At 38.8% G+C, this 27,266-nt stretch overlaps 2 protein-coding genes across 2 annotated transcripts; one reads left to right on the forward strand and one right to left on the reverse strand.

Annotated features, from left to right (window-relative positions):
* The first annotated feature begins 576 nt into the window (after nt 1–576).
* On the forward strand, nt 577–3,348 carry LOC107860398 (U3 small nucleolar ribonucleoprotein protein IMP3). The gene is made up of 4 exons (XM_016705740.2): nt 577–1,048; nt 1,175–1,282; nt 2,347–2,421; nt 2,835–3,348. The coding sequence occupies exons 1-4, from the start codon at nt 915–917 to the stop codon at nt 3,064–3,066; spliced, it is 549 nt and encodes a 182-aa protein (XP_016561226.1). The 5' UTR covers nt 577–914; the 3' UTR covers nt 3,067–3,348.
* Nucleotides 3,349–3,500: 152 nt separating this feature from the next.
* Nucleotides 3,501–26,688, reverse strand: LOC107860399 (auxin transport protein BIG). Its single transcript, XM_047407442.1, has 14 exons — nt 26,245–26,688; nt 26,049–26,155; nt 25,098–25,263; nt 18,928–25,004; nt 16,242–16,859; nt 15,959–16,139; nt 15,264–15,498; nt 10,609–15,156; nt 10,297–10,519; nt 8,375–8,779; nt 8,046–8,189; nt 6,747–7,769; nt 5,602–6,108; nt 3,501–4,587 (listed from the first exon to the last, which is right to left on the reverse strand). Exons 1-14 carry the CDS (start codon nt 26,483–26,485, stop codon nt 3,766–3,768), a joined length of 15,297 nt encoding a protein of 5,098 aa, XP_047263398.1. The 5' UTR covers nt 26,486–26,688; the 3' UTR covers nt 3,501–3,765.
* Nucleotides 26,689–27,266: the final 578 nt, after the last annotated feature.

Below are 27,266 nucleotides of genomic sequence, written 5' to 3' on the forward strand. Positions count from 1 at the left end.
TTAATAAGGGTATACTCCCGATGTCCCAATTTATATGACATACTTTTCTTTTTATTCCGTCTCCATTTAATAAGGGTATACTCCCGATGTCCCAATTTATATGACACACTTTCCTTTTTAGTCCGTCTCCAAAAAATAACATGTTTCTACATTTAGTTGCAATTTGAATTTAAAATATTCATTTTACTCTCAAAGAAATGATTTATAGCCACATAAATATCTCTGACTTATTTTAGATCACAAGTTTCAAAAGTTTGTTTTTCTTTTTTAAATTTCATGCCAAGTCAGACTATATCACGTAATTGAGACGGGAGAATATTAGTAAACATATCAAAGTCTTCTTTTATTTCTTAGATTTCGTGTCGAGTTAAATTATGCTACATAAACTAAAATGGAGGGAATATGTCATTTTTCACGTGTAAGTTTTGCAATTTCAGGAAAGTTACTATTGAAACCTGAAATCTGAAGTAAAGCTGGACAGTAATTTTATATTTGAAGGTTTGAAATTCTAATTACAATGGTTTAAACGTTAACCTCAAACTAAAACATGAAAAAATTAAATGTGTAATTCGAACTGTAGGTGTTTTTCATATTTATTTAGGAGTATTTTATTCATATTTCACTCGCACAATTAAAAAAAGTACTTTTTAGTTTATATTTCAAGAAGCAACTATAAACTTTGGACAGAGAAATTTTAGTAACTCAGCTGAATTGTCACCTCTTTGGTCTGCACTTTGTAATCCCTCCACCCAATTCTGTTTTAGCAAACTTTGAATATCGAACCAAAAAGTGATTTGGGCCTCTATATTTTGTTGGGCTTCCATCGGCCCAACCCGAAACTTCTGCTTCGTTAGGTTAAACCTCATACTGTGTAGCACTGGAAATCGGTAGGCATAGTAGTTTAGTTAAGGAAGATGAGGAAGCTTAAATTTCATGAGAAGAAGCTGGTGAAGAAGGCCAACTTTCTAGAATGGAAGAGAGAAGGCGGTCACAGAGAACCTGCTGTCATGCGTCGTTACCTCCTTACTGGCAGAGACGACTACAAAAAGTATGTATGCATCTTTCCTTCTTATGTTGATGTTCGCAATTAAGAACAATAATAATTCAATGAATTCATAAAGCTCGTATAATTGTTGTTGGTCTTGTTTTGTTTATGTTTTTTGGTCGATGTTAGGTACAACGGTTTGTGCAGAACGGTGCAGAAGCTAGTGAATATACTGAAGCAGATGGACCCAAGAGATCCATATAGAATAGAGATGACTGATGCTCTTATAGAGAAGCTGTGAGTGCTTTACCCTTTGTTATTATTATGTTGCTGTCCTAGCTATTTTTTTTATTATTATTATTATTCGCATACTATCTTATTTCTTCCATTTTAGCATTACATGTTGTTTCCTTGCTTCAATTATTGTATTATGTGTTGTTATTGTTCTCCTTTCTTTGTTTTCAGCATTTTCCTTTTTTCATTTTCACTACTATGTTTGCTTTACACTTGGTTTTCGATACTCATTACTTGAGCCGAGGGTAAGGCTGCTTACACGCCACTCTCCTCAGACCCCGCATGTGGAATTGCACTAGGTATGCTGCTGTTGTAATAAGTTTCAAATTTCGAGTCTCCTGATAATTTAAGGTGGTGAGCGACTGAGAGCTATTTTTCGAAGTGATACTAGTAACATGGGGAGCTAGGGTGCGTGGACGGGCGTAAAAGATTATGTTGTATATACAAGGTCAAAATTATTTTTTATGTAGATAGAGTAGATGTTGAATTCTTTGGTTTCTTCGTGTGTTTGCTTCTCTAAAATTTGAATTCATTTATCGAAAAAACTAGCTCCGGATAGCAACTTGTGACCTTCGTTATGTAGGCTAATTACTTTAAACCTACAATTATGCTTAGGATATATAGACAATGGCTTGTAAGAAGACAATGGTGCTGGAGTGATAGACCTTAATCTGTTGTAGCTATAAAATAACTCAACTACAGAGATATTGTTTTCAATAAATGAGCGTTAGATACTTGTCGAACATGAGATTACTTCTGAAATGGTTGATGACTACGTCTCTCTCTGCCTCTGATAGTCTGTTTGTTTGATTTCTATGCATTACTATATCATATGAATTTAATGCATAGAGGATGATTAGCAGCATAGTTTATGTGCACAAAACATTTTCCGTCTTCCTCTTTTCTAGTTTGGGAGACAAGTTTTTATTGCTCTCGGTTTCCTTGTGCTGAATATCTTTCCTCAAATCTTTTTCCCTGTGAGTGCACTTCCCCCTTATCACTCTTTACTTGCTATTGGCATGGATTTCATGGAATTACAAATTTTGATAGATGTCTTGTTAACTCAGGTATAGCATGGGCGTAACAACTAAAAGGGGAAGCTTAGCTGTGTGTGAGAATTTGTCTGTGTCATCCTTTTGCAGGTAAGTGAGCTCTGTCTATTTCATATTATACCGTTCTTTACAACAATTACAAACAAGTCGGGGTTGGCCATATTATGCAAATACCCCACCCCCCAACCCCCACCCCCCAAAAAGAAAGAAAGAAAGAAAGAAAGCATTAAAGTTCTCTATATTTTCTACTTGTATAAATCTCTGAAAGGCAACATTATGCAGTTTTATGTGCGTACAAAAGAACCTCTCTCAATTGCCTATTTTCCAAGCACAAGCAATCATTTTGCAACTCTTCTTGGGTTATTGATAAAGACAACGTTGCAAGTCACCACTAGTTGGTCATAAATGGAATTGTGTTATTGCATGATATTGTTCCTCCTGATTAAAATTTGCAAAGATATTGTTCTTGGTAATATAGACATGCATGTATTCTTCATTCACAGGCGTAGGTTGTCCACTATCTTGGTGAGGCTGAAGTTTGCTGAACGCATGAAGGAAGCTGTGACATACATAGAGCAAGGTCATATTCGAGTTGGACCGGAAACAGTTACTGACCCAGCATTTCTTGTGACAAGAAATATGGAGGACTTCATCACGTGGGTAGATACATCTAAGATTAGGAGAAAGGTCTTGCAGTACAATGATAAGTTAGATGATTATGATGCAATGAATTGATGACTGGTGAACGATTTGTGAAGAATTTGAAAATAGACTTTGAGACATGGAACACATTCTTCTTGGCCGGTGGTGAGTATTCCGCAGGTTTACCTCCTGCTCGGTTGCCTTGTACTCCACCCTCTACATGTTTGCTCCTATAGACTGTTGAAGATGTTTGTTAAAGACTCATGATATTCAACAGTAAAGGGTAACAGATTATCGTTGCAATTTCAAGTGAATGTTAGTAAACTTAATTCAGTTTATCCATTTTTAGTGGCATTACTTTCTTTGGTTCATGTATATTGGGTTCTTTGGAGTTCACTTTATTGTACTCCTTATTGAGGTTGATCTTCATTTATCAAGTGTGGTTTCTAAGATGGATGTTAGATGCCAAGGTTCTTCCATTATGACAAATGACAAAACCAGTTAAACCATCAGTAAACAAATCCGAGGAAACAAAACTCGAAGGCTTTTCTAGGGTTCTTACTAATCATTCCAATTACATTATACGAGCAACTCGTGTAATAGGCCAAATAAGAGACACCTACAAAAGAATATTTCACATACACTGAACCAAGAAACGAGGGCATACAATATTGAACCAAAGTGAGCCTTCGACAAATCCTCAGTTTGTCCCCCTACTGAATAAACACCATGTACATAAATCCTCACATCGACTGAACCCAGAAAGCACATCACAAAAGCACCTCGGATAGATCAGTTTTTCCCATCACTGATGGCAGCATGTACATAATCCTCACATCGACTGAACTCAGAAAGCGCATCGCTCAAAACACCAAGAACATCAAATGACTCCTGGAAATCCGTTGCTGATGTCATATCATCAAGCCACGATAACAGTTCAGAGGAAAAATCTGCCATTTCCTTCACATTTGACAGTTTCTCTTTCATGACTACCTCCCAGCCTTCTAACTTTCTGCTCTCGTCATCCTCCTCCACATTCTTGGAAGTCCCTTGGGTTCGCAAGGTGGTCGCACTAGATGCTTTTTTTACCTTGAAGAAGCGCTGCAGCTGTTCTATCAAACCAGTGTAGACAAGCATTGGTTGAATAGTTGAGAATAACTCAATCGATCCCCCCGCCTCAGAAGCAGATGTACTTGTACTTCCAGACTCCATTTTCAAAGCCCCAGACGGATTCAGCGAAGAGCGAGCCACAGGCCTACCATGAGTCCGCTGGATATATGCATGGTATATACCTCGTTTAAGAAAGGAAGAGCGATTCTGCAACCACGACTCGTAGGATTCCGAAAGAAGTGAGGTAACCATCATGAATTGGACGGTCTCCTCTGTACCAGCAGAAGTCTGAGTTCCAGCAGTAGTGGAGGCTCTGGATTCTGATGCGGGAGAACTTAAATAAGTTGAGATGGACTTAACCATGATATGCCGCTGAGAAGAATCATGATCAAGAAAGTGACGAGCCATTTGCATCATGAAAGGCAAAAATCGAGCATTACTCTCTTTTCCACCACCTCTGCAATCTGCACTAAATGAAGCACCAGTGGCAAATCGAGCAAGCATCTGCAAGTCACCCAAAAAAGCTTTGCATTAGCATCAGCAGTCTCTGTCGTAAGAAGCTTCAACTACTTTAGAAGTGGCAAAATTAGCCCAAAAATATGTGACCAACCCAGAGCTTGAATGGGTTGTCTCAATAACTAGAGGCGCTAATGGTCAATATAAGTTGACCCATCAAAATATTGGGTCGGAAACCGGTGTAACCTAATTGTTTAAGACCCAACCAACAGGTCATGATTAATTTCCCAAGCTGGTGAAACTAACCGTGGCAACATTTGAACCAGCAGGAAGTGAGATTTCTAAGCAGCTTGTGGGTCTTCGTACTTCTAACAGAGATAAAACTTAGACGTTGACTTAATTGTTTCTTACCTTGATGCTGTCAATTCTAAACATCGGACGAAGTCTGATTTGGAAACTGTCAATTTACAATGGAAAGAAGTAGACTATTAAAAAAAAATTGAACAAGGGTTTAGAAAAGCAAACAGAGGTCCTGATTTTCCATCAGAAGGGAAGTCCATTTGCAACAACAACATACCCAGTGAAATGCAACAAAGTGGGGTCTGGGAAGGTTACCTCTTGGAGGTAGTGAGGCTGTTTCTGGAACACAAATAAAATAAAATACATTTTTGACCAAGTGTTTAGATCTTCTACTTCATACTCAAATTTCATGAATTTATCAACAAAATCTAGTCTCCTTCGTAAATCAACAAAAGAAGCAGCACTCCAAATCTCATGTGAAAATGAAGTTGTAATCCAACAAAAGAACTGTTTTGACGGGTAGAAGGACAGAGAATAAGAAATAAAGTTCAGAAAGAACGTGCTTTGGCAGTTCAGTTAGGGCATTCTGTGAGATTAAAGAATAATTACTGTAAGAATATGTATCGGTGAAGTATGGTTCCTGGAAAAAAATAGCTGGGTCAGGTTGGTGGGCTATAACCCATTAATTTAACGCACTTTTCCCCAACCCACCCGTACAATGTAAACATGGTAGAAAGGAATAATAAAATATGGGAAGCTCACCAGAACAATGTCGTAAGTTAACAACCGGAGCCGAATGCCATCAGCACGCCCAAGAGCATTCAGGTAATCCCAGTATTGGTCAACATAGCGTATATATTGGCCTATGGGTACCGATGGACCTCTCAATGGGAATAGATTATTGCATAGTGTCTCATTGTTTCTTAGGGCTGCTCCATCCCATTCTTTTTTAGGATTCTTTAAGGCCGCATCTGCTCGCTTAGCCTCCTGATGGCACTGAAAATGTATGATGTTGAAATGGCTGACAGTTGTGTAAACACAGTCCCCACGAGCATTTCCAGAGCTTCCAACACCAAGATTAACCCGTTTACTATAAGTGTAAACGCCAAGCAAGTCAGTAGGGCGCAAGCGGTAGCCTTCCCGACAAACCATGCAAGCCAATCCTTCCTCTTCCTCATCCTCAACATCTTCCAAACCTTCCAATATAGGTCGAGCAACAACAATACGTTCACCACCATCTGAGGACAGTTCTTGCCGCATACCAAGTCCCTGGTACGATAAAAAAATGAGAAAAATCTCCTTAGTTGTGATATTGACCAACCAAAACATTGTCGCCTCAATACTTAGATATTAGAAGTTGCATCTTAAGAAAAGACTCTAAGAAGCTTCATTAAATAGATCAGAAGAAGCACATGGAAAGGAAAGAAGCATATCATGCCACTAGATTAAAATATATTCTTTCCAGAGAGTAATTCGATGCTTGACAGAAAACTATTCTGCTTTAGAATTTGCATATAACAACATGAAGTAACTTCTAGCTTCAGTATGAATCATTTCCTCTCAGTTCTTATATTCAAGAGAGACATTTCTAACTTCAAATTTAAAATTACATCTAGCAACCTGGTTCAACTAATTAAGAAATATTCTTAAGTAATGTTCCTGCTATGCTGATTCTCCTCAGGATCTCTAGTGCTGGAAATGCTTTATTACCAAAACAGGAGACTATGATATGCAACTTTGCTGGGAAGATTTGACCAGAAAATATGCTTCAGATGAGGACAAGTGGTTTTTTATCATTACTAAGCAACACATCAGTTGTGTGAAGTCGAGCAAGACAAAAATGAAGACACAAAGGACATTAAGAATAGAAATGTAGGAGTGAAGTGTAAAGCAGTATGACAAGGAACCTGCAGCAATTCTGTTCTCTTCCTCAATGCCCGTCGCCTCATCTCATCCCGTGTTGCATGACGTAGTTGGTGAACTTTCTGAGCTAAGAACCCATCACCTTGTCCCTCCTTATCAGACAGTGTGTCCAACAAGTTTTCAGCCCGGGCTCCAATCTCATTTTCACCTGCGACACCCTCTAAAGCATGAAGCAATGGCAAGATTCCTCCTTCATCGATGCACTTTTGAGTCGCCAAATGGCCCATTGACAAACCCCTAAGCATGGATAAAATCAGAGGAATAGATGGAAGTTTTAAGCCCGAGGACCACTCCACAGTTGATTTGAAACCAGCCTGTCCAGTGAAAGCAAAGCTCTCTTTTAGATGGCTGACTGCAGCATAAGTAATCCCCTTCTCTAGTATAATATCTTTCAACCTCTCTCCACAGGAACTTGTCTTGAGGGATTCTGAAACCCTAACAAAATTCTCTAGGGTGTATTTTTGCTTTGAGGCTTGCTGTGCAATTGTTTCATCTTTCATATCTTCATAAAGTTTTTGCAGCCTATCAAATTCGCGCCAATTCTGTAAACACGGCTCAAAATGCTGTACAAGAGCTTCCATTGCTGCAGGCTCCCCGTAAGTCAAGTAAGGCAATATTCTTGCGACCATCTCAGTGTTCCTCTGCTGCTTATTTGACTTTCTAAGTCCAGATGGATGAGACAACCTTTCAAGAAAAAGTAGTACAATTTTCTTGGCCTGTTCACCAGCACCTGCTTCATCACTGGAGACTACATCAACACCAGAAGTAATGCTGATGTTATCACTCTCATTTGCTTCTAGTGTTAAGCTCTCCACAATCAAAAGAATACCCTCAGCTGGTTCCATGGCATCCACAAAGAAAGCACGCCTAGCAGTCTCAAGAAGTAAGCCTAACGCTCCCAACTTCAGTAATGCTTTTCTGTTTTCTTTTATCTTGCAACAAAGCATGAGCAAATTAAGCACTGCAACCAACTGCTCTCGGTTGGACTTGAAATCATCTTGCAAACGCTGCAAAATTAACCAGTATTAAGACATGAACAAGGCCGCAACAAAATTGTCATGATCTAATTATCACCAGTATGTCATTTGTTTAAGCTACAGAAATCAATAACCTTTCTTGGACAGTCCCTTCAACCCAACATCCAATACACCCCCAGTTCTAACAACAGGAAGTAATAACTTAAGCAGGAATACCAGATGACAACAAAAGGACTACTAAAAAGGAAACAATTCGAATGTATAAAACGAATAACCTGTCAAAGTTTGAATCAATAACTTATATACCTGAACCATCCCTAAAAGAATTTCCAGTCCACCACAATCCCGCACTGCGCCAGCTATCGCAAATTCCACTTCTGGATCTTGGGTCTCCTCTCTATCCTCATCAATTTCTTTAATCATGGGCTCAGTAGCTTCACCATCTAAGCCCTGAATAAAAGATCAAGTAAATGTCAGCGTACCAAAGAAGCTATTAAAATGCTAATTAAGCATAGACGTAAATCAGATTTTTGAAGGACAAAAACAACATAACAGAACCAAGGAAAGAACATTTTTTCCCCTTTTGCATAAACTACATTCTACAATAGAAAGGCAGCTAAAAGAAACAAGAGAACCTGAAGTCGGTAGGTCACTGTCATCGGAGGGCAATCTCTGACTGATACAGCAGCATTGGAAGAAAGTGAAGTAGTTGAGGCAACTACACTTGCAGACTGACTATTGGATTTCTTCCATACTAGCTCAAAGACTTGAGCAATACTCAAATCAAGAGAGATAATATTCCCAGCGACCAATAACTCCATGCCAAAATCATCTTCAATAAGACCCAAGAGATCAAGTTGCTGGCAGATTTTATTTTTGACATCACGCATCAAGGGACCAATTTCGGCACTTGAATATGGATTCTTCGTCATTGATCCCCTGATAAATTCTTCCTGTGTATGAGCCTTGTTCAAGATCAGAAGATACACTGGCTCTGGTTTTGATGGGCTAATCAGATTGCAGAGCTGCTCCAAGATAAACTGCATGACAAAATAGAAGAATGTAATGAGTATTGATAGAACATGGTAGAACATTCATATTGCCGTGCCCTCTGAAAAAATTGAACCTTAAAAAAAAAATTGATTCAACCAAAAAACAAGTAAGCGTAATTCCCCCTAAACAATAAAATATATTGACATGGGGGGAACGTATTTACTAGTTATATCATCCGCAATTGCTTGCTATGGAACCAAGATAGTTACCTTTCAGAAAATTCTAACAATAGTAGATATGTCTATGCTTTATTCTTATGAAGGTGGGGAAAAAGATAAAACTAAATAAACGGATTATTTATTGAAATTTCAGTTACCAATTAAAACACAATGCACCAAAACAGATAGTGGAGAAAGAAATCAAAATTACTCCCTATATAACCAAAATAAATATGAATCCAGGCAATGATCAAATATACAGTAAAAAGGAAAAGTAAAGCTTCAATATGTTTTATAAAATGGTTTTCCCGAATATCAACTAAAGAATAAACATTCCAGCATTACAATTTATAAGCATTCCAGCATTACAATTTATACAAATAAAGCATGTAAGCCGTTTCTCATTTGGACTACGGAATATCTGAAGAAGAAACTTGTGGAGTGAGAGATCCAAGAAATCATGGACAAATTGTTCCATTTAGCGGTGGGCATGGTATGGTAGATATACCATACCAATACCGAAACCGAAATTTTTAGTACCGCAGATTCGGTATTATGTATTTGGTATGCCTCTTTAAAATATTTGATATTCAGTACGGTATTTGGTATTTAAAAGAACATCAAAATACCAAAAGCACATAGTTCCATATACAAATCATATATATTATTATACTACTTGCAAATATATAGAGTAGTATTAGTACAAAACTAATTATTTAGACATTAGAACTTTGACTACTTTATCTTGATAGAAATGCCCTTTGTGTGTAATTGATTAGCGAAGCGAATTGCATGCTTGTTCTTTCATTTCTGCACGTCTAAGGTGTTAGTATAATATATTTGAAACGTTTCTTAAAAAGCCGAAGTCATAATTCTCTATTATATGATCATATGTATGTTGAAGTTGAACAAATAGTTACCGACTTACCGTACCGCAAAATATGAAAACTGAATTTTAAAAAACTGAACTAGACCGAATTAATTTGGAAATTTGGTAGGGTAATTAGTATAGTATTTTTTAAAAAGCAAAACCAAAATTACCAAACTGAAGGTTCCAATACCGTACCATGTCCACCCTTAGTTCCATTGGCATAGAAGTTACTATCCCTAAATAAGTAGTTTGGCAAATGCAATATGATACTCCAGCAAATGAGGAAATCAGATCTGCTGCACATGTTTTCAATTATTGTGCACAAAAATAAACTAAAGAAGATACAGAAAAGCAGAAAAAGGAAATCAATTCACAAAGCAGAATATTTTCTCCACAAAAGGAATTCAAAATACCCGAACACATAACTAATACCGAAGCTTTTCTCTTTGGGAAAATCAAGAAATTCATTACGTACCAAAGAAGTTCGGCCTCTATTCTCATCTCCATGAATTTGTAGACCAGAGATGCATGCTTGGATGAACTGACGTTTGTTTTCATTGCTCTCTAGTAGAAGACTGTCAAGAAGATCTTTGAGAAGTCTATTACAGTCATTTATAAGTTTTGTCTTCTGCACAACCAATCCCCTAATCACAATTAGAGCCTCAAGAACCTCTGAAAGCAAATGCTCTCTCATGAATCTACAAGCGAACAATCAAGAAAAATATTGATCAGCAAATATGTCAGCAGTGAACAATTCAATTTTATCAAGAATGTGAAGAGTACTTGCCTGGATCTGATGTTTGGAACCTCCAAAAACTTGCCAAGGAGCTCGATAAGTTTATGAAGAATAAAACCTTGAGATATGTCAACATGCAGGCTCCTCTCCAATTTTTCAACATTAACCAGTTCTTGAGTGATCAGCTTACATATCGTTGTCAAGCAACCACGCACAGTCAAGAAAAGTCGAGCATCCTCCGAGTCTATCATTTTAAACAGAAGTTCGAAGTACTCAGCAGCATTTTCTCCGGCAGAAAGAGTTGCCGATAACAAAGACATGAGCAAGTTTAGCAAGCGAAACCTTCGTGATGAACTCTGGCCACAGAGTAAACTAATCAACATACACATCTCCGACCTAATAGACTGTGAACAAGCACTCAGTATCAGTTCTGTAACCCATGAACCCAGTTCAAATGATGATATCTCATTTCTAGCTGTTTTTGAAGCACGTCGCTTCCACCTGAGAAGATATTTCAGCGCAAGATAATCATGCCTCTGAAGACGAGATCTTTGACCACTTTTTCCAGCCGGAGAAACCTTGTACTGTCGTCTCACAAAATCTAGATAGGAGGCTCCTTTTTCCCACTCTGAATAGCTCAAAAGTTGTATATCTTGAGCCTTCTGAGAGCCATTCCAACTTTTCTCTGACGATCCTGACATTGACTTACTCCCACTAACAAGGCTATTAGATCCAGAAATATTTGAACTGTCATCTTTCACTGGCGTGATATTAGACGATTTTCCTGCTCCTTGTTCTTTGTCAATAATGTCAGGCTTTGGAGGAGTACAAGCCTGAGATATGATCCTCAGGCAAGGAAGAATCACATGCTCAGATATTGCAGGATGTTTTGCTCCCACCTTGATAGATGCAAATAACAACTGGAAAACGACTCTTAATCTTGATTCCCAGAATTCATCCGATAGTGAACACACATCAGAAAGCAGTGACAACTCCTCACGTGTAGCCAACGCGATGTCCATGGAGCGATGATGTTCAAGGCAATACATTACCTTCTTCTGTATTAGACTGTTCAACTCAGCTACCGCATTAGTGTCACCCTCAGAGAAGGCACATAGAGCTCCTCTAGCTTGGACACGAGCTGTTTTAGGGCCCTGATGGATGTTATTTTCAAACAGCTCAGACAGAACACCAGCAGCAACAAGTTGCTTCTTGGATGCCGGATGTTTTGATAGCACCTGTAATATCTCTAAGCATTGGGTGACAAAAGTTGAAGCACAGCCATAGCAACTATTCGGTACCCTTGAAACAACAAATCTAGAGGCTGGACAAGCACTATCTGATTGTTTCTGATGCAGGTAATTCATCAAAACTCGCCTCAGACCTTGGAGGGTTTGAACACTCTTACTGACAGAATCAAATGCTGCTTTGCATTTCTCACCATAAAGGACACCAAGAAGAGCAATTTTACGGTTTATCTTGCATGAAGGTCCTGGCAAAGAGACCATCATTTGCTGAACTGAATCTTTCTGCTGAGAGTCCATCTCATTTTCACCAACACTAGACACAATCTTCAGCAAAGGTTTTTTGAATCCTAAAAGCTGCTGATATCTACGATGAGCATTTTCTGACTCTGCCTCTATTGCAGCCAATCCCCTCTTCATGTCTTCATCATTTTCCATGCTATCAAAAGTGAAACTTGGCTTTGCCATAAAATTAAATTCAAACCGACCATATTTGCTGTAACCACACTCATTGCATAAGAAGGAATCAAGATTTTCATAATTGATGTTCCGGCACTGCCTGCATTGATAGGCATTCTCATGACAATTATTGCATATACCGTGCTTATCAGTCACAGCCCGACTGCATCGAGGACATTGCAATGGCTCGAGGGACAAAGCTTGAAGATTCTCATAAAAAGAATCCAATTCAATCATGAAATTACACGCTGTAATTGGGATGGCAAAATCAACTTTCAGCTCAGTCTGATTAAAAGCAAGATGGCAGCTTTTTGCACGCTTCCAAAGGGACCAATTGTTTTTCAACTCTGACAAGTCAGCCACAGGCCTGTTATTGTAATAAAGGTTCAGAACTTTCACAGACTTGGATTTCCGAGCATCATGAACATTCATGGTCACACTCTGAATGGTGTAGCTACCAGTACATTTCACAATGATGCGGTTATCTGTAAACTTTGTTTCTGACTTCAAACTTTCAAGCTTCATCCTACTATAGGGAACCTCAGGGGAGCTGCAGGCTACACAAGGCTCACTCTCAAGGTAGTAACCATCAAATTCCACCAAACCACTCAACGTGTTGTATATTCGAGAGTTTGGATGGTTAGCCAAAAGCTCATTTTGTGAATGGAGAGTGTCAAATATGCAACTAATCATGTCAGTGGTCAAGCATTTGTCAACAACTTCAGCACTCTGTAGCTTCGAACCATGGTCAGGGACCTTCCCTAACAAGAATGTAACAAGTTCCGTAAATTCATTGATGTTCTGCCCATACATGGGCAAAATATTTATCTTCTGCAAAAGAGCAGTTAACAATGTTTCTTTGAATGCCAGATTTCCGTGGTACCAGACACCAAGGAGAACTGATTTGGCTTCTGAACGCACGGAGCTTGAATTCCATTCCAATAGAAAGCAGTCAATAAATTGCCTCAACACATCACCTTTACCGCTGAAAACATCAACAACTGCTTCCATATCCAACTGAGTTTTTTCAACACCAGAATCACTTTCTTCTCCCTTCTTCTTCTTTTTAGATTCTGGGGCTTGTGATCCTAATTTAATTGAAGCTGTTCCAGTTTCTGCTACCTCAGCTTTCTGTGATGAGTGGTTGCTATCCTTCCCAGTATAGAAGGCCAGATTCAGGAGCTTCAATGTCTGAACCACACACTCCTCCCCAAAATAAAATATTCCATTCAAAAGAAAAGGAAGAACATCACCATGCCTTAAGCAATACTTTTGCCAGTTTCGAGGACGAGCTGCAGCTACTTCAGCCATGGTTGTTAGGCACCTTACCATCTTCACACTTCTCTCATACGAGATAGAACTTTGAAATCCACCAGATTTATTTATGTGTTTATAGAGCTTTTTAACTTCAGTTGAGAACTGCCAGGAGTCTCGAACACTGTAGTAGTGTGTCTTACTACCACAGAGATGCAGAAAAAGCCTCCTGGCATACCTTCTAACATAACTGGTGTTAGGATTGTTGATATAGCTGCAAAGAACATCCTGATATCCATCTAGCTTCAAATCTTTACCAGAGGGCATCTTGTAGAGCTTCTCTTTCTCTCCAGCCTTGTCATGTTTCTCAGGTCGTATCAAACTGTAGAGCAGACGGAAAGTGTTCTCCAACAACAGCCGATGGTAGTCCACAAATATGTCTGCACGGTGTGATTTTGCATACGAGTCTGAAAAGAATGGAGAGAAGTTACCTGCAGGCACTTCCCTGCGGATAGTCAACAAAGCACCACAACCAGAAGTGGTGTTCAACCCAGATGATGGATCAGTGCTAACAGATGGAGATTTAAAAACTTGTGTTAGCTCCTGCAGGATGTTCATCAGATAATTGACAAAAGCTTGCTGCCTAAGATAGCCACAAGCACGAAGTAAATGAGAGATGAAGTCTATTTTCTCTTGACCATCTAAGGTAGATGAAGCAGTAACACAAGTGGGAGTTGAGATATGCAAGGCAGTTTTGTCATGCACTTCAGTCACACCCCCAGATTTAGTTGAAGAACCATCAGTTCCCGGTTGATGCCAGTTTCGCAGCATTAAGGTAAAGAACATAAATACCAGGATTGTGACTTCCCCAAAAGAGGTGCGGCTTCTGGATATGAAAGGTTTATTTAGATTTATCTCTTCCAAAAACCATTTTATCAAATTCTCCAATCCTATGCTTTGAGGTTCTGAACCGTCAGCAAAGGGTCCACCAACAGCTGAAGACAATCTGTAGAAGAGCTGCATGACTGGAATAGCCCCTGTTCCTGAAGTAGTTTCCATCCATCCTTTCAGTTGCTCAAGTAGCTCAGAAAGAAGGAGAGAGTTAACAGCTCTCTTGGAAGCAGAAATAGTAACAGGATCAAGTATTGAAGCTGAAAACTCTTCCGATTCATTTGGTTCCAACTCGTGGATTGATGGAGCAGAACTTTGCACACCAACATCAGATGCAACTGTCAACAAACCTGAATCACTTAACTCATCAGTAGTGAAATGAATTTCACTTCCCTCCCCACCAAATGTTTCCACTTCAATTGGAATAGCTGTCATAGGGTGATCTCTAGAATGTGGTGGTGGGAGACGGTCTGCATCTAGAATTTCATAACATGCCTCACACAAATCAAAATCTGGGCACACAGTGCAGTGCCATCTTCGCCTTAGGATTGGAACAGTAGAGCAACCATCGCAACAATATTGAACAGATGATGTAATGGAGTCTTCTTCAACCATGACCTGAGTACTTCCACTAGCTCCAGCGGAAGCATCAACTCGTGAAGGAACAGAGGATGGGTTTTCCACGTCATCAGTACCTATCATTGTTTGCTTTGGGAATGGAACTTGAAGGAATCGTGATGATATAGCCAAGCTGGAACCAAAGAAATGAAGATTTGGAGACATAAGCGAATGAAAATAGAAAATGTAACAGTTATGCTTTCAGAGAAATATGTTCAAAAGCTATAACAAGTTAAGAACCTGCTGGATGTTTGAACAGCCTCATTGGTAGAGAACAGCAGCTTTTTGAACATTGAAACAGCAGGTGCAACGGAAGACCTGCCACCATCTTTGCCATGCAATGCCAAACACTCCGCATAGCAGTAAATAAGTTCGACAGACGACACAACAATATTGTTCATGGTTTGTGTGTCAGGTTGCTCTATGTCTAGGATTCCCCAAAGAACTTGCATAAGTCCATCAACAACTTCAGAACCTACATTCAAAAGAATAAGTAAGGACTGTCCGCGGAAAGAAGCTCAAAAATTGTTTTCTGAAGGTAAAAGTTGATATGTTATACCCTCTATTCCTTTATAAGTGCTTCTTTTGGCTTCGGGCACACCCTTTAATAAACTAGTCGCTCCTAGAAAATCAAAGGCAATTTTACCAACTTACCCCTAATTAAATTCTCTCTCTTTCCAAGTTGCCATTGATTACTAATTTACTAAATTTAAACTCAAGGCATATTAGGAAGATTATGATCAAAGTATTCTTGATGGCTTAAGCATACACTTATTTAGGAACAAAATCATAACCCAAAAGGAGCACTTATAATGGAATGGAGGGAGTAATGAATTCCATTTAACCCTACACCAAATCGCACCACATCCAAAGGCTAGGGGCACAGGATGCTAATACAAAGAGTTATCAGCAAATGAAAAGACAAGAAAAATTACCATTCATCTCGAGAAAAGACGCTAGGTTTGAGCGACGATGCAGTGCAATCTTGGAAACCACGCGCATCTGTGCAGTAAATTCCTCCACAATCCACCCAGCAGTGGTCCCATCTATGCCAAGTTTTAACGAGAGTATTGCAGTGGATTTCACAACTCCAGCAAGTCGGATGGCATCCTTAACCTATACAGACAGAAATCTCCAATTATGTTAAAATATTTGACAAAAACAGAGAAAGAGCACAATTAATTCACTCATTTCAGACATATAAGTTCAGGCAGTTACTTGGTAATATATCTCCCTCTTTGGGAAGACGGCCTGCAGGACACGATTGGCAGCTGCCTGCAACAAAGGCTCTCTGTCACTTTCAAATACTATTTCTAACAATGGTTTACACTTCAATTTTCTCAGCTCCCCCTTAGCTTCCTCAGCTTTTGAGCAACCTTGTGGTTTGCACAACGAGTAGATTCTTGATAAGAGCTTCAGTCCAGCAGCCACAACTTGTTCCTGCAATGATGCAGACTGTGTTGCACGACACTTCCTCCTAGATCCAGCAGGCGACGAATTACAACCAAGTACACGAGCCTCCATGTCAAGAACAGCATCCATCTTCTCTTTCCACCCAAATTCATCCTTAGCTCGGCCATAAATTTCTAAGGAATCTATGCGGGGTAAAGCAGATCCACTAAATGTTGGCCCAACAGATATTGTAAATTCTTCATCAGCAAGGAGTGATTCTGCCACTGTAAATGGAACATCATACCAAGAACGCATTCCCTCATCTAATTTTATCCCTCTCTGAAATACAGTAATCTCAGAAGGTATGTGATTCGCTGACGTGTTACCCACATGCAATCGCAGACCGACCATGACAAGGTCAGGATTCGAATTGGAAACAGTTATCTGAAAAAATGGCACATATAAGAAAGCTGAAATATATAGAGGTATGATCCATATTCCAAAACAGAATGCATCAAAATTTAGCATGCTAATTTAATGAAAATAACGACAACAAACGCCAGAAAGATTGGGGACAATCAAAACCAGAGAGCTCAAAGGAATATCAAACTGTACAAATAACAGAAAGAACTATAGTATAAAATGTTAGTATTTCCCCCCATTTGGGAATAATAAGCCCTCACAAAAAAGAGACAGAGAGGGCTGAAAAGTGACTCCCCATTATGTTATCCACATCACAGAAAGATGGAAAACTGAAAAATGCACATTCCTGGAACGATCCTACTCTAATTAGTTTTACCTCCAAGCTCATCATATTCTACAAAAGGAAATGATTTCTGAAAAACAAAGTTCACTACAGGAGATGAGATTGGATCCACATCATCATCTAGGGATGTGAGCGCTTTGCTACATATCAAATTACTATACCGAAGCCAAAATTTTTGATATCCCGGTTTCGGTATTATGGTACTTGATATGCATTATCCCAAAAAAAATAAAAAATTGACACAACTGGGATTTTTATAAAAAATGGAAGCAGTTACTAATTCCTGATGTACAATATTTTTTATTTTTTATTTTTAAAAAAAAGTAACGAAATACCAAATATCAAATTACTTATACAATCAATATATATTAGTAATTTTTAAATCTAAATATAAGCTAATAATAACTCGCCTAAAATCCTAAATTTATTTGATTAGAGAATATTAAGGACTGACAATATAATGATATATTTGAATAGAACTAACTAAGAAATATCTAAAAGTTAAAATTATAAAATATTACGAGTACAAATTAAATCTCATTTTATGTCATCTTGAAAATCGCCATGGTATTTATTTCAGACATCCAACTTAATCTTGAGTATTTTGTTTTACTATCCTTGTCTCTTTTTTATTTTTTTCGTTATTGTGTACATTTTGATCTTTACTTATTAGACTACGTAAATTTTATAGCATTGCTTGTCTTGATTGAAATGTCCTTTCTATGATAATTATTAACAATGAGAATATTTGTGTATGTTTAATGTGTCAATATGATATAATTGAGACGTTTCTTGAAAAGTTGAAGCCACGATTCTCTACTATACGTAAAGAACACTGTATAGACTATAGAAGATGTTGAACAGATAGTTGATCTTTTAGGCTCTTTTTAGCACTTTTTGGAGGTTTCCAGAATATCATTACTAATGCTAAAGAAGACAACATTACAATTTATTTATTTATGTGCAAATCGAAGTAGAAGAAACTATGCTTACCGACTTACTGTATCGCACTTCACCAAAACTGAACTTAGAAATACTGAACGGCATAGAATTAATTTGATATAGTATTTTAAAAATCAAAAACTGATACTACCAAAACGAACTCTTCAGGACTGTCCAGAAGATCAATTGCACTCATATGGAACAATGTCTATGTGTAGAGTTTGTGTTGGAGTTAGAAACTTTACAGCTTCCTCCACTCAACTCCACAGGTGAATATAGTCTACTAGTTTTCTACTATCTCGTAAACTTCATTGTATATGGAAAACTATCCATATTAATGAAATCATTTTATCTTATCCAGGAAAGGGTAAGTGCTATCACACGTACAATCATATTCAACTCAATGGATTAGGATGATTTTAAAGGGACCGTATATAGTTTCACGCATAAGGTTTACTTCTTGGTTTCGTCCGAACTAAATATTGCACTCTCTTTCCAGTAAATAACAACTTCAGCCAATTTCACATCAAAACAAAACACTTGGCTCATTTAGGATTCACCAGGCAAAGGCAGGGATAACAACCTCACCTCATATGATCATGCTCTCATCTTTACAAAAAACTCCTAGATGGTGTAGCCATACCACCAAAACAAAAGTTAAGATTGAAACAGGCAAATCATCAGTTAAACTCCAATTTTAACCTTATTAAGCGTGAAAGATTTTCACCTTAAGAGGGTGAATCTTAAACGAACATGTCTAGAGGGAGGCAAATTCAATAACTTAGGAGACAAATATAAAATTACCTTGAATCCTCCAGGGCTAGGACTCTCTAAAAATCCATCTTCAGAAGCCAGGGTTTGTTTAGCTACTTCAAAATCACCACTCCTTATAGCATCACTACTCAGCTTAACATCTTGTGTTATACACGCAGCTCTCTCAAAAAAATCAAGTGGAAATTCTGGTTTTGCACCTCCATAAGCCTTATTGTTGAGGATCCCAGGGCCAAGCTTCTTGACCTTATCACTGATAGCACTGACACCAGAGTCTCCACCTGTTGGAACATGTGAGTATATCTGAAGGCTTCCATCTTCATGTAACACAAGACAGTGGATTTTGTCTTTTGACAAAGGCTTATAAGCAGCAACCCCTACGACAGGAGATGTTGAACCCGCTGAATTTCGCAAGTTCTGTACAAGTACTTCATGTTCACCAAATGAGACAGCACATGCGGCATTTGAGTTCAAACTTGAGAAGCAACCAAGTAAGGCACTACCACCAAATAAATCCCTCCACCGGTGCAATCCAGCTGGCCGAAGTTCGCCATCTGTTTCATTCTCCAATATGGCAGAGACCTCTATTAGGGAAGTTGCATCTGGATTTACTCGGCCAACCAAGGTGGTTCCATCTTGAAAGGACAAAAAGAGTAACCGATGCATTAGTGAAAAATATAAGGAGGAACCTTTTGCATCTCTCTCTTTACCCTCGACTTGCAAAATTTCCTTCAAAGGTTTGGCCCCAACATTCCCTTTGGTTGACAACTCCAACCTGTACAAGCTACCATGTTCTGAAAGGACAATCAAAAACATCCTACCCTGTGACGCCATAATAAGTGCAGCATCCATAATCATGTCATCAGGCAAAGTGAAATAGTGGACAGGACTAATGTTGTCAAGGGATAAATCATAAATTTTCACAAATTTGTTGGTGACCACCATTAGCTGAACTTGAGATCCAGGGACCCAGTCTACACGTTTGACATAAGCACCCTGTAGAGCGAGTTCAATGGCTAAACGATCACTCACCTCACCTCGATGGTTTACCGTGAGAACCTGGCAATCTTCATAGCCAGCCACTGCAAGGTAATTTTCTACAAGAGGATTGAAAATTAGATTTACAATTTCAAAACGGACAACATTCTTAGAAAGAGGCTTCACATTGGTCTTGTCTGCAGTCACAGGAGCAACAGTAGCTTGTCCAATAAGCTGTCCAACATCAAATATGGCTACCTTGTCACCTTCTCCAACAGCAAGCCGACCTCGTGTGCTAACACTGAGTAAAGATTTAACAAGAGAACCGCTAGCCAAGTGGGATTTAAGTTCTTTGGCATTTGAATAATCAGTCTTTATCTTCAAATCTAACGATCCACTTTTATATGCCTTCTTCAATTGCAAAAGATCAACACTGTTACACAGTACTTTCTCATCACCCAGGAAAATTTTCCTCTCTCTGGAAAGGCTAGAATCTCTCCGGCTTGTAATAGAAGGCACAAATGAAGAACAAAGCCTCACAACACAACTTTCAAGGTCAAGCTCATTTAATAAGACTGGCATCCCATCTTGAAGGTCCTTTGGAATAGACATTTTGACAGAGTTGTCTGTTTCCACCAAAACATCCTCATCGATATCTGAATCACTGTCGGGAAGTTGATCTCCATTTTCTGTGAAAGGCAGAAAAGACTGGAAGCTACTAGCGCCACGACTGGCTGTATTGTTGCTTCCAGCAAATTTTCGAGGTTTCAGGCATTGACAACTGCTACCACGAACACCTCCTGCACCACAGTCACAGAAGAAACGGCTGGACCTAGAATAAACCACACGATGACCTCGGTGACAAACTTTGGCACAAACAGAGCAACAGCCTTTAGACACAGTCAGATCACATGTGTAGCAGAAGTACCAATGCTGTTCCATAAAATTGCTACCGCTAGATGTAAATGTACAAACTTTAGAGGCGAGGGCCCTTTCACTGTTATTATCTTCCTCATCATCCTTGTCCAGGCTACCATTCTCACCATCAGATGTTCCATCATCCTCATCTTCATCAACAGAAGTTGCATCACATTCAATTGATGCGGACCCACCTTGACTGGCAGAAAGGACTAAAGCATCAGCATTCTTCCTAGAGCCTACAGATCTAGTAGATGTAGACCCCATCCCAGAACTACTGTTAGAGATAGACTTTACAAAAGATCGTTCGGTGGCACTCTTAGCAGAGCAGCAATCGCTCAAGACACTTGCCAGGAAACCAAAGAGATATTTCAGCCCTTGAAGCATATTCTCATCACCAGCCAGCTTCTCAGTCAGCAACATTGTTTGCTGCATAAGTTGCTTAATTAAATTTTCACCTCCAGAAAGCTGAACGAGAAAATTAAAATAACATTTGGCTACAGTAAAGTCAAATAGCAGGAAAGCCTTGTCAAGTGAAATCAGCATAGATTTCACCAAATGCTTATGTAGTTCCTGGGACAAGATTTCAGAAGATGGAGACAGCAGGCATGTGATGAAATTCATTGCTGATTCTCTTAGAGAAACTGAAGCTCCTTTTGCACATGCAACACCATTAGATTCAGATCCTAAAAGCCTGGTTTCGAGCCACTTTGACAGGTAGACCATGTCCATGTGAAGAAACTTCTTCTGCAACTTCTCTTTGACATGAGCATACGAATCTTCAGATAAAAGATCAACAAAAAAGTTGAGAACCCTGATATTGATCTGCTCGGAGTTGCATCGGTCCAGAGCATCAACTAGAACCAATAAATCACCACGTTGTGAACCATAAAGATCCTTAATCTGTTTGGAGACGTCCTCGAGAGAGAGGAAATATTTCAAAACCCCAATTCTGGAAGGCTCTCTTTTCAAGCTATCAACGATATCAATTACCTTGACAACAAGAACTTCATAAATGCCGCTAGTATCACCACCATCTCTCTCATTGACACACCTTAAAAACTCCTCCATATTTTTTAATATGAATAAGCTACTGTAGTCAAGTCCACCAGAGCCTTCAGTCAACCGCTGGTAAATATCATTGCATTTTCCATGAAGGTCTTCAAATATTCTGTCACACTTGATCCTACAGACCAATTCAAGAATCTGCGAGATGGCCTGTGACTCCAAGCAAGCAATTCCTCCAGCATCAATGACCTTCATTAGCCCATCTATACAATTTACAACTCCTGCAACAGTAAAGATAGATGAAAGCAGAATTCCACTTGGAGGTTGAAGACGACAAGGGAATCCATGCAACAAAGATTCCCATAAAACTTTAGAATGACCTCCTAAAGATAACTTGTCAAGAGTTGTATCCAGACTTGACAAAGTTCCAAAGAGAGACTTATATTGACATGGATCAGAACCTATCTTCTCAAGGAGTTCATCCTGCTTGCATTTGTCAAAACCAGTGTGTACGAATAACAGTGCAGGTGAAAGTCGGTTGGCCAAAAGCTGATCACTGTCAATCGTCGCAATTAAAGTTTTCTGATAAACTTCTAGGTATCTCCTCAGCAAAGCCGACAATACTCTAATCAGCTGTTCAACTTGATTGGCACCAACTAAAGTAGAAAGAACACCTTCAGTGAAGGCACAAAATTTACCATCTCTTGATGTCTGCTCTGGCGACATAGGAACAGCAGAAGCTAGTGACTTATTCATGCAGTGTCCAGTGGCACCAGCGGTCAGTAACGACAGTGACAGAGATAACCAAGATCCAGCCCTTAAAAAATCCCATCCGAGCTCTCTCACATCCTCTGGTACGTGTAAATCATGCAACCGATGAATCAAACCCAATAATACAAGAGAAAAAGGTCTGTAGTTTATTTTCCCGATCTCACCCACAATTGATTGGCTAAAGTAAACAAAATGCTCAGCATTTGAGAGTTCAGGAACTTCAGCACTAGTTAGCCAAAGATGCAGATGTTCCGATGTGGATTTCAAGACGGGTTGATCCCAACAAAGCACAAAAATATACCTTTCAAGTATCAGATCCTCCACTTTTTCAGGTTTTTTACCTTCCCAGAACCTCAGTATTCTGGAAAAAGAGGCATGGATGTCATCCCAGGACAAACCTAGGCATGCTATTGTTGGATCATCTCTACATGTAGATGGTGGAAGGGGTGTGATATCAATCAGATGACTTAGCAAGGCACTGTAAAAAGGTGTCTCTTTAATAGAGCCGCCCACCACACCTTCAAACAAAATTGAGACCCAAGATGAAGCATGACTGCCACTGACACGAGACCTCAATCTTGAAGAGGCAGCTTCCCTCAGCTTGGTCCTGAACTCCAAAAGAAGGGATGATGGACAAACACGGGGATAAAATACCATGTGACGAAGCATTACTATCAACCGTGAAATTAATAGTGCCCAACATGACAATTGTGTACTATCAAAACCATCGGAGGGAACAGCAACGGCTTTAAGAGTAGAGAATACCAGATTAGCCTGAACAGCCTTTTCATCTTCCGAAGACAGATGAAAAGCCATTAGTAGTATCTCAATATGAAACAACGAGGGAAGAATCTCCAAAAACTCCTTGAGATTAGGACACTCTGAACATATAGTTTTTGCCTTTTCACGCATAAAATCAGCAAATATATTGTAAATTTTGGTCCTCAAGTTGCTGCCAGCAGAATCTACTAGACACACAACAGCATGTGCAAGTAAACCAAGAGTTAGATCATTGTAAGCAAAAGCACCATTTTCAATAACCAGGATTTTCTCGACAAGTGATTCTCCAACTAAATCAGACAAAGCATGACGCGATAGGAGGTTATGGAACAGATCAAGGCAAATTTCACCAAGACGCCTATGACTAACTTTCATTTGTTCATTTACAGCTATTCCATCATCACCTCTTTCTTCAGCATCACATCCTTCAGAGCCGAGTATAGAAAGCAAAATATCAATGTGGTAGCTTGTAAACTTTCTGCATCCATCTTCATATACAGGACCACACCATTCATGTGAAAAAATACAATCATTCAAAAAGCTGAGCAATTCAGTTGCAGCCTGAATGGGCATGTTGCTTATATTAGCACTAGGTGGAACAGTGGGTTGATCATATCCATCCACAGATCCTGCTGAACGACCACCCTCGGAAAAAAGGTTGCCAAAGAGGGCTTCATCTTCGTGACAAGCGGTGCTTTCGGACTCAGACGTAACAGAAGTTTTGGTGACACTGGAACATGACCTCTCCAATTTAGGCTTCAATTTCACACCCTCAGAGTGAAGGAACAATAGCAGCTGCATTATACTATCCACCCATTGAACTGATGGTGAGAATATTATTCTCAAGAGTTCCTCCGCTGTGTACTTCTTCAGCAGGTTGACCTTAACTGAGTGAACCTGACATGAAGGAGGCTCCACCAGTTGGCTGGCACTTGCACCTTCACCATCAAGGCCTTTGTACTCGAATAGCTGATATGTTCTATTCCTCACATCTAAAATTAGCTTGAGGACATAAACAACCACACGGGGGCAGTAGGCCAAAGGAGGCTTCAGGTTAGCAGCAGCACTCTTGCTGTACTTCCACAAGTTGGGATCCAAATGATCCAAAATTGCAGCTGCAATGCATGCTTGAATGTTTTGAAACACATGGGTATTGCAGAAAATTGCCTGTACAAGCTGAATAAACTCTTCAAGCAACAGCATCACTTGACTTTCAAAGCCACTCTCAACAGCAGGATTTCCACTCACAAAATCAAAGCCCAGACTGAACAGGGTAGGCAATACCTCAGTGAATGAAGCAACAGATTGGAATAACTTCGGATCAAAGTGAGCATATGAGCTATTTTTAGTAAGACTATCCAGTAACTTGAATACTTTCACACAAAATGAGAATTTTTTCCTCAAATTAGGAAAGGGAAACTTCTCATCAGATGGAACTGGAAGGCTTAAAAGGCTTTTGCAAACAGTAACAAGACGATGAACACACTCCAAATGTACAAGTGCCCAATGCTGAGACAAATCGATCAATTTATTGCGATCACAATGAACAGGCTGCCCAATAGTGGCTGTATTCCCACTGTCAAGGTGCATCCATTCAGAAGCTAATGTCATTAGAAGGCTATCAGCTGTTTTCTCTTCCTTTGAACATCTTCCCCCTGCAGAAGCAAACAAATACAAATCAGTTAAATACACAATGTCCACCATGTGATTTAAACATATGATGCAAATTCAGATGGACACAATAGTACCTTGAAGCATGCATCTTGTATCGTCCTGCCATTTACTAACACCATCTTCAGTTACAGCTATTGGCAACATATCCATGCTAACATTAGAGGAGCATGGCTGTGACAGATCAAGCTCTTTGTCTGTTTCATCAACTAGTGCTATTTCTAATAGCTGCAGGATATAACTCTGAAAGTAGAGAGAAAATGAACATTAAATATAGCACAAATACAACAAGAAGAACAGCAGCATACCCAATGTAGTCCCACCAAGTGCGGTCAGGCGAGGATAGAATATATGAAGACCTTAAGTAGAGACCCTCAAGTCAAGACAAGAGGGTCTAGAAAAAGACGTAAATGGAATTACACTACAAGAGAACATATATTAACAAAAACAACAGATAGTGGCAGAACAGTACTACAACAAAATAACACTACAATCGAACTACATAAAACAATAGATAGTAACAGAAATTGAAGAACAAGAAACTACAAGAGTAAATATAACATCAAATAGGGTGCATAAACAACTCCCTAGTAAATTTAGGAACAAAACAACGTACTAAATTCAGAACCTGAAGCATTGAACCATCGCTATAGTAACAGAAATTGAAGAATGAGAAACCACAAGAGTAAATATAGCACAAAATATGGTGCATAAACAACTCCCTAATAAACTTAGGAAACTAGAGGAGTAAATATAGCACAAAATATGGTGCATAAACAACTCCCTAATAAACTTAGGAAACTAGAGGTGTAAATATAGCACAAAATATGGTGCATAAACAACTCCCTAACAAACTAAGAAAACAAAACAACATACTAAACTCAGTACCTGAAGCATTGGATCATCACTATAGTAACAGAGATCGAATAACAAGAAACAACAACAGTAAATATAACAACAAACATGGTGCATAAACAACTCCCTACTAAACATTCAAAAAAAAAAAAAAAAAAACTAAATTCCAATACCTGAAGCACCGAATCATCACTGTTGCAAATCGACTTCTCCAGATAGCACAACGCAAACTCTACAGTCAGCTGAATCGACGCCGCAATTACAGGTTCAACTCGCTCAACTGTAATAATCATCATCATCATATCAAACAATCCGCCCGCTTAAAACCTTCACGCAATGAATTAAATTAAAAATAGTTCTAACTACTACCTGATAAAGATCGAGTAGAGTTAACAACCGCAAGTGCGACAGAAGCTACTGCTTGAATCTGCGACTGATCCCAAAGCTGAAGCCCTAACTTGTTGTCATCATTAACAGTAGGTTCTACGGCTTGCCGAAGAATTGAACACAGTTTTTGGAACCCTAAATTGAGTGATGAATCAGTGCGAAGTGTTCGAGAAAGATCATCGGCTGATGAGAGAACATCAACGAGCTTGGCGATCTCAGCCATAACTCTTTTTTTAAAATTTATCAATAGAAATCTACTCAGTGCATTACACTGTAATTGATCGGAGAGCAAAAGAGCTCTCGCTAATATATAGGGTTTAAAGTATACGAAAGAGAGGTACTTTGAGATTGAAAATGGTGGTGCAAATACAGTGAAAGGTTTAAGAACTAGTGGGACGATTTCTTGTTGGGGGTTAAAATGAAGAAAGTGTTGTACGTGGAAAATTATAATTGGTCAAGTTGTGAAAAAAGGAAAATTACTTGTAAAGTCGGTTAAAAGTGGAGAATTAAAAAGATAGAGGGAATATTAGAAAAATGAGACACTAGAGTAGTCGCCAAGTCATTCTTTGGATTATTTTGTCGTCTTATTGGAAAGTGTGCTGCCAGTTGCCATTTGTTGTCAAATAATTCATCATTAAAATTGATTCTTTCTTTTTTTTTGTTTAAACTGCTTCATGAAGTTAAGCTCAAAGGGAATCAAAAAATAATACCGAGAAAGAAAACATGAGAAATTATCATAAAGTTCATCATGAATATTTAAGTTATAATGCTTTTAATGAAAATTACATATTTACAATCCTTAATAACATGAGAATACATAATTAATGAATATGAGGATTTCAATATATTCACACCAGACAATATATGTGTATTTGTTTGCATCATACTTTTTCTTATTTATATTGTAAATGTTCATTTGAAAAAAAAAAAATATTGTAGTACATTAATTGTGAAATTGACATTATTGATTATAAATAATTATTGTAATTGAGTAAACTACTCTT

Source organism: Capsicum annuum, chromosome 2 (assembly GCF_002878395.1).
Source record: "Capsicum annuum cultivar UCD-10X-F1 chromosome 2, UCD10Xv1.1, whole genome shotgun sequence".
NCBI classification, from domain to species: Eukaryota; Viridiplantae; Streptophyta; class Magnoliopsida; order Solanales; family Solanaceae; genus Capsicum; species Capsicum annuum.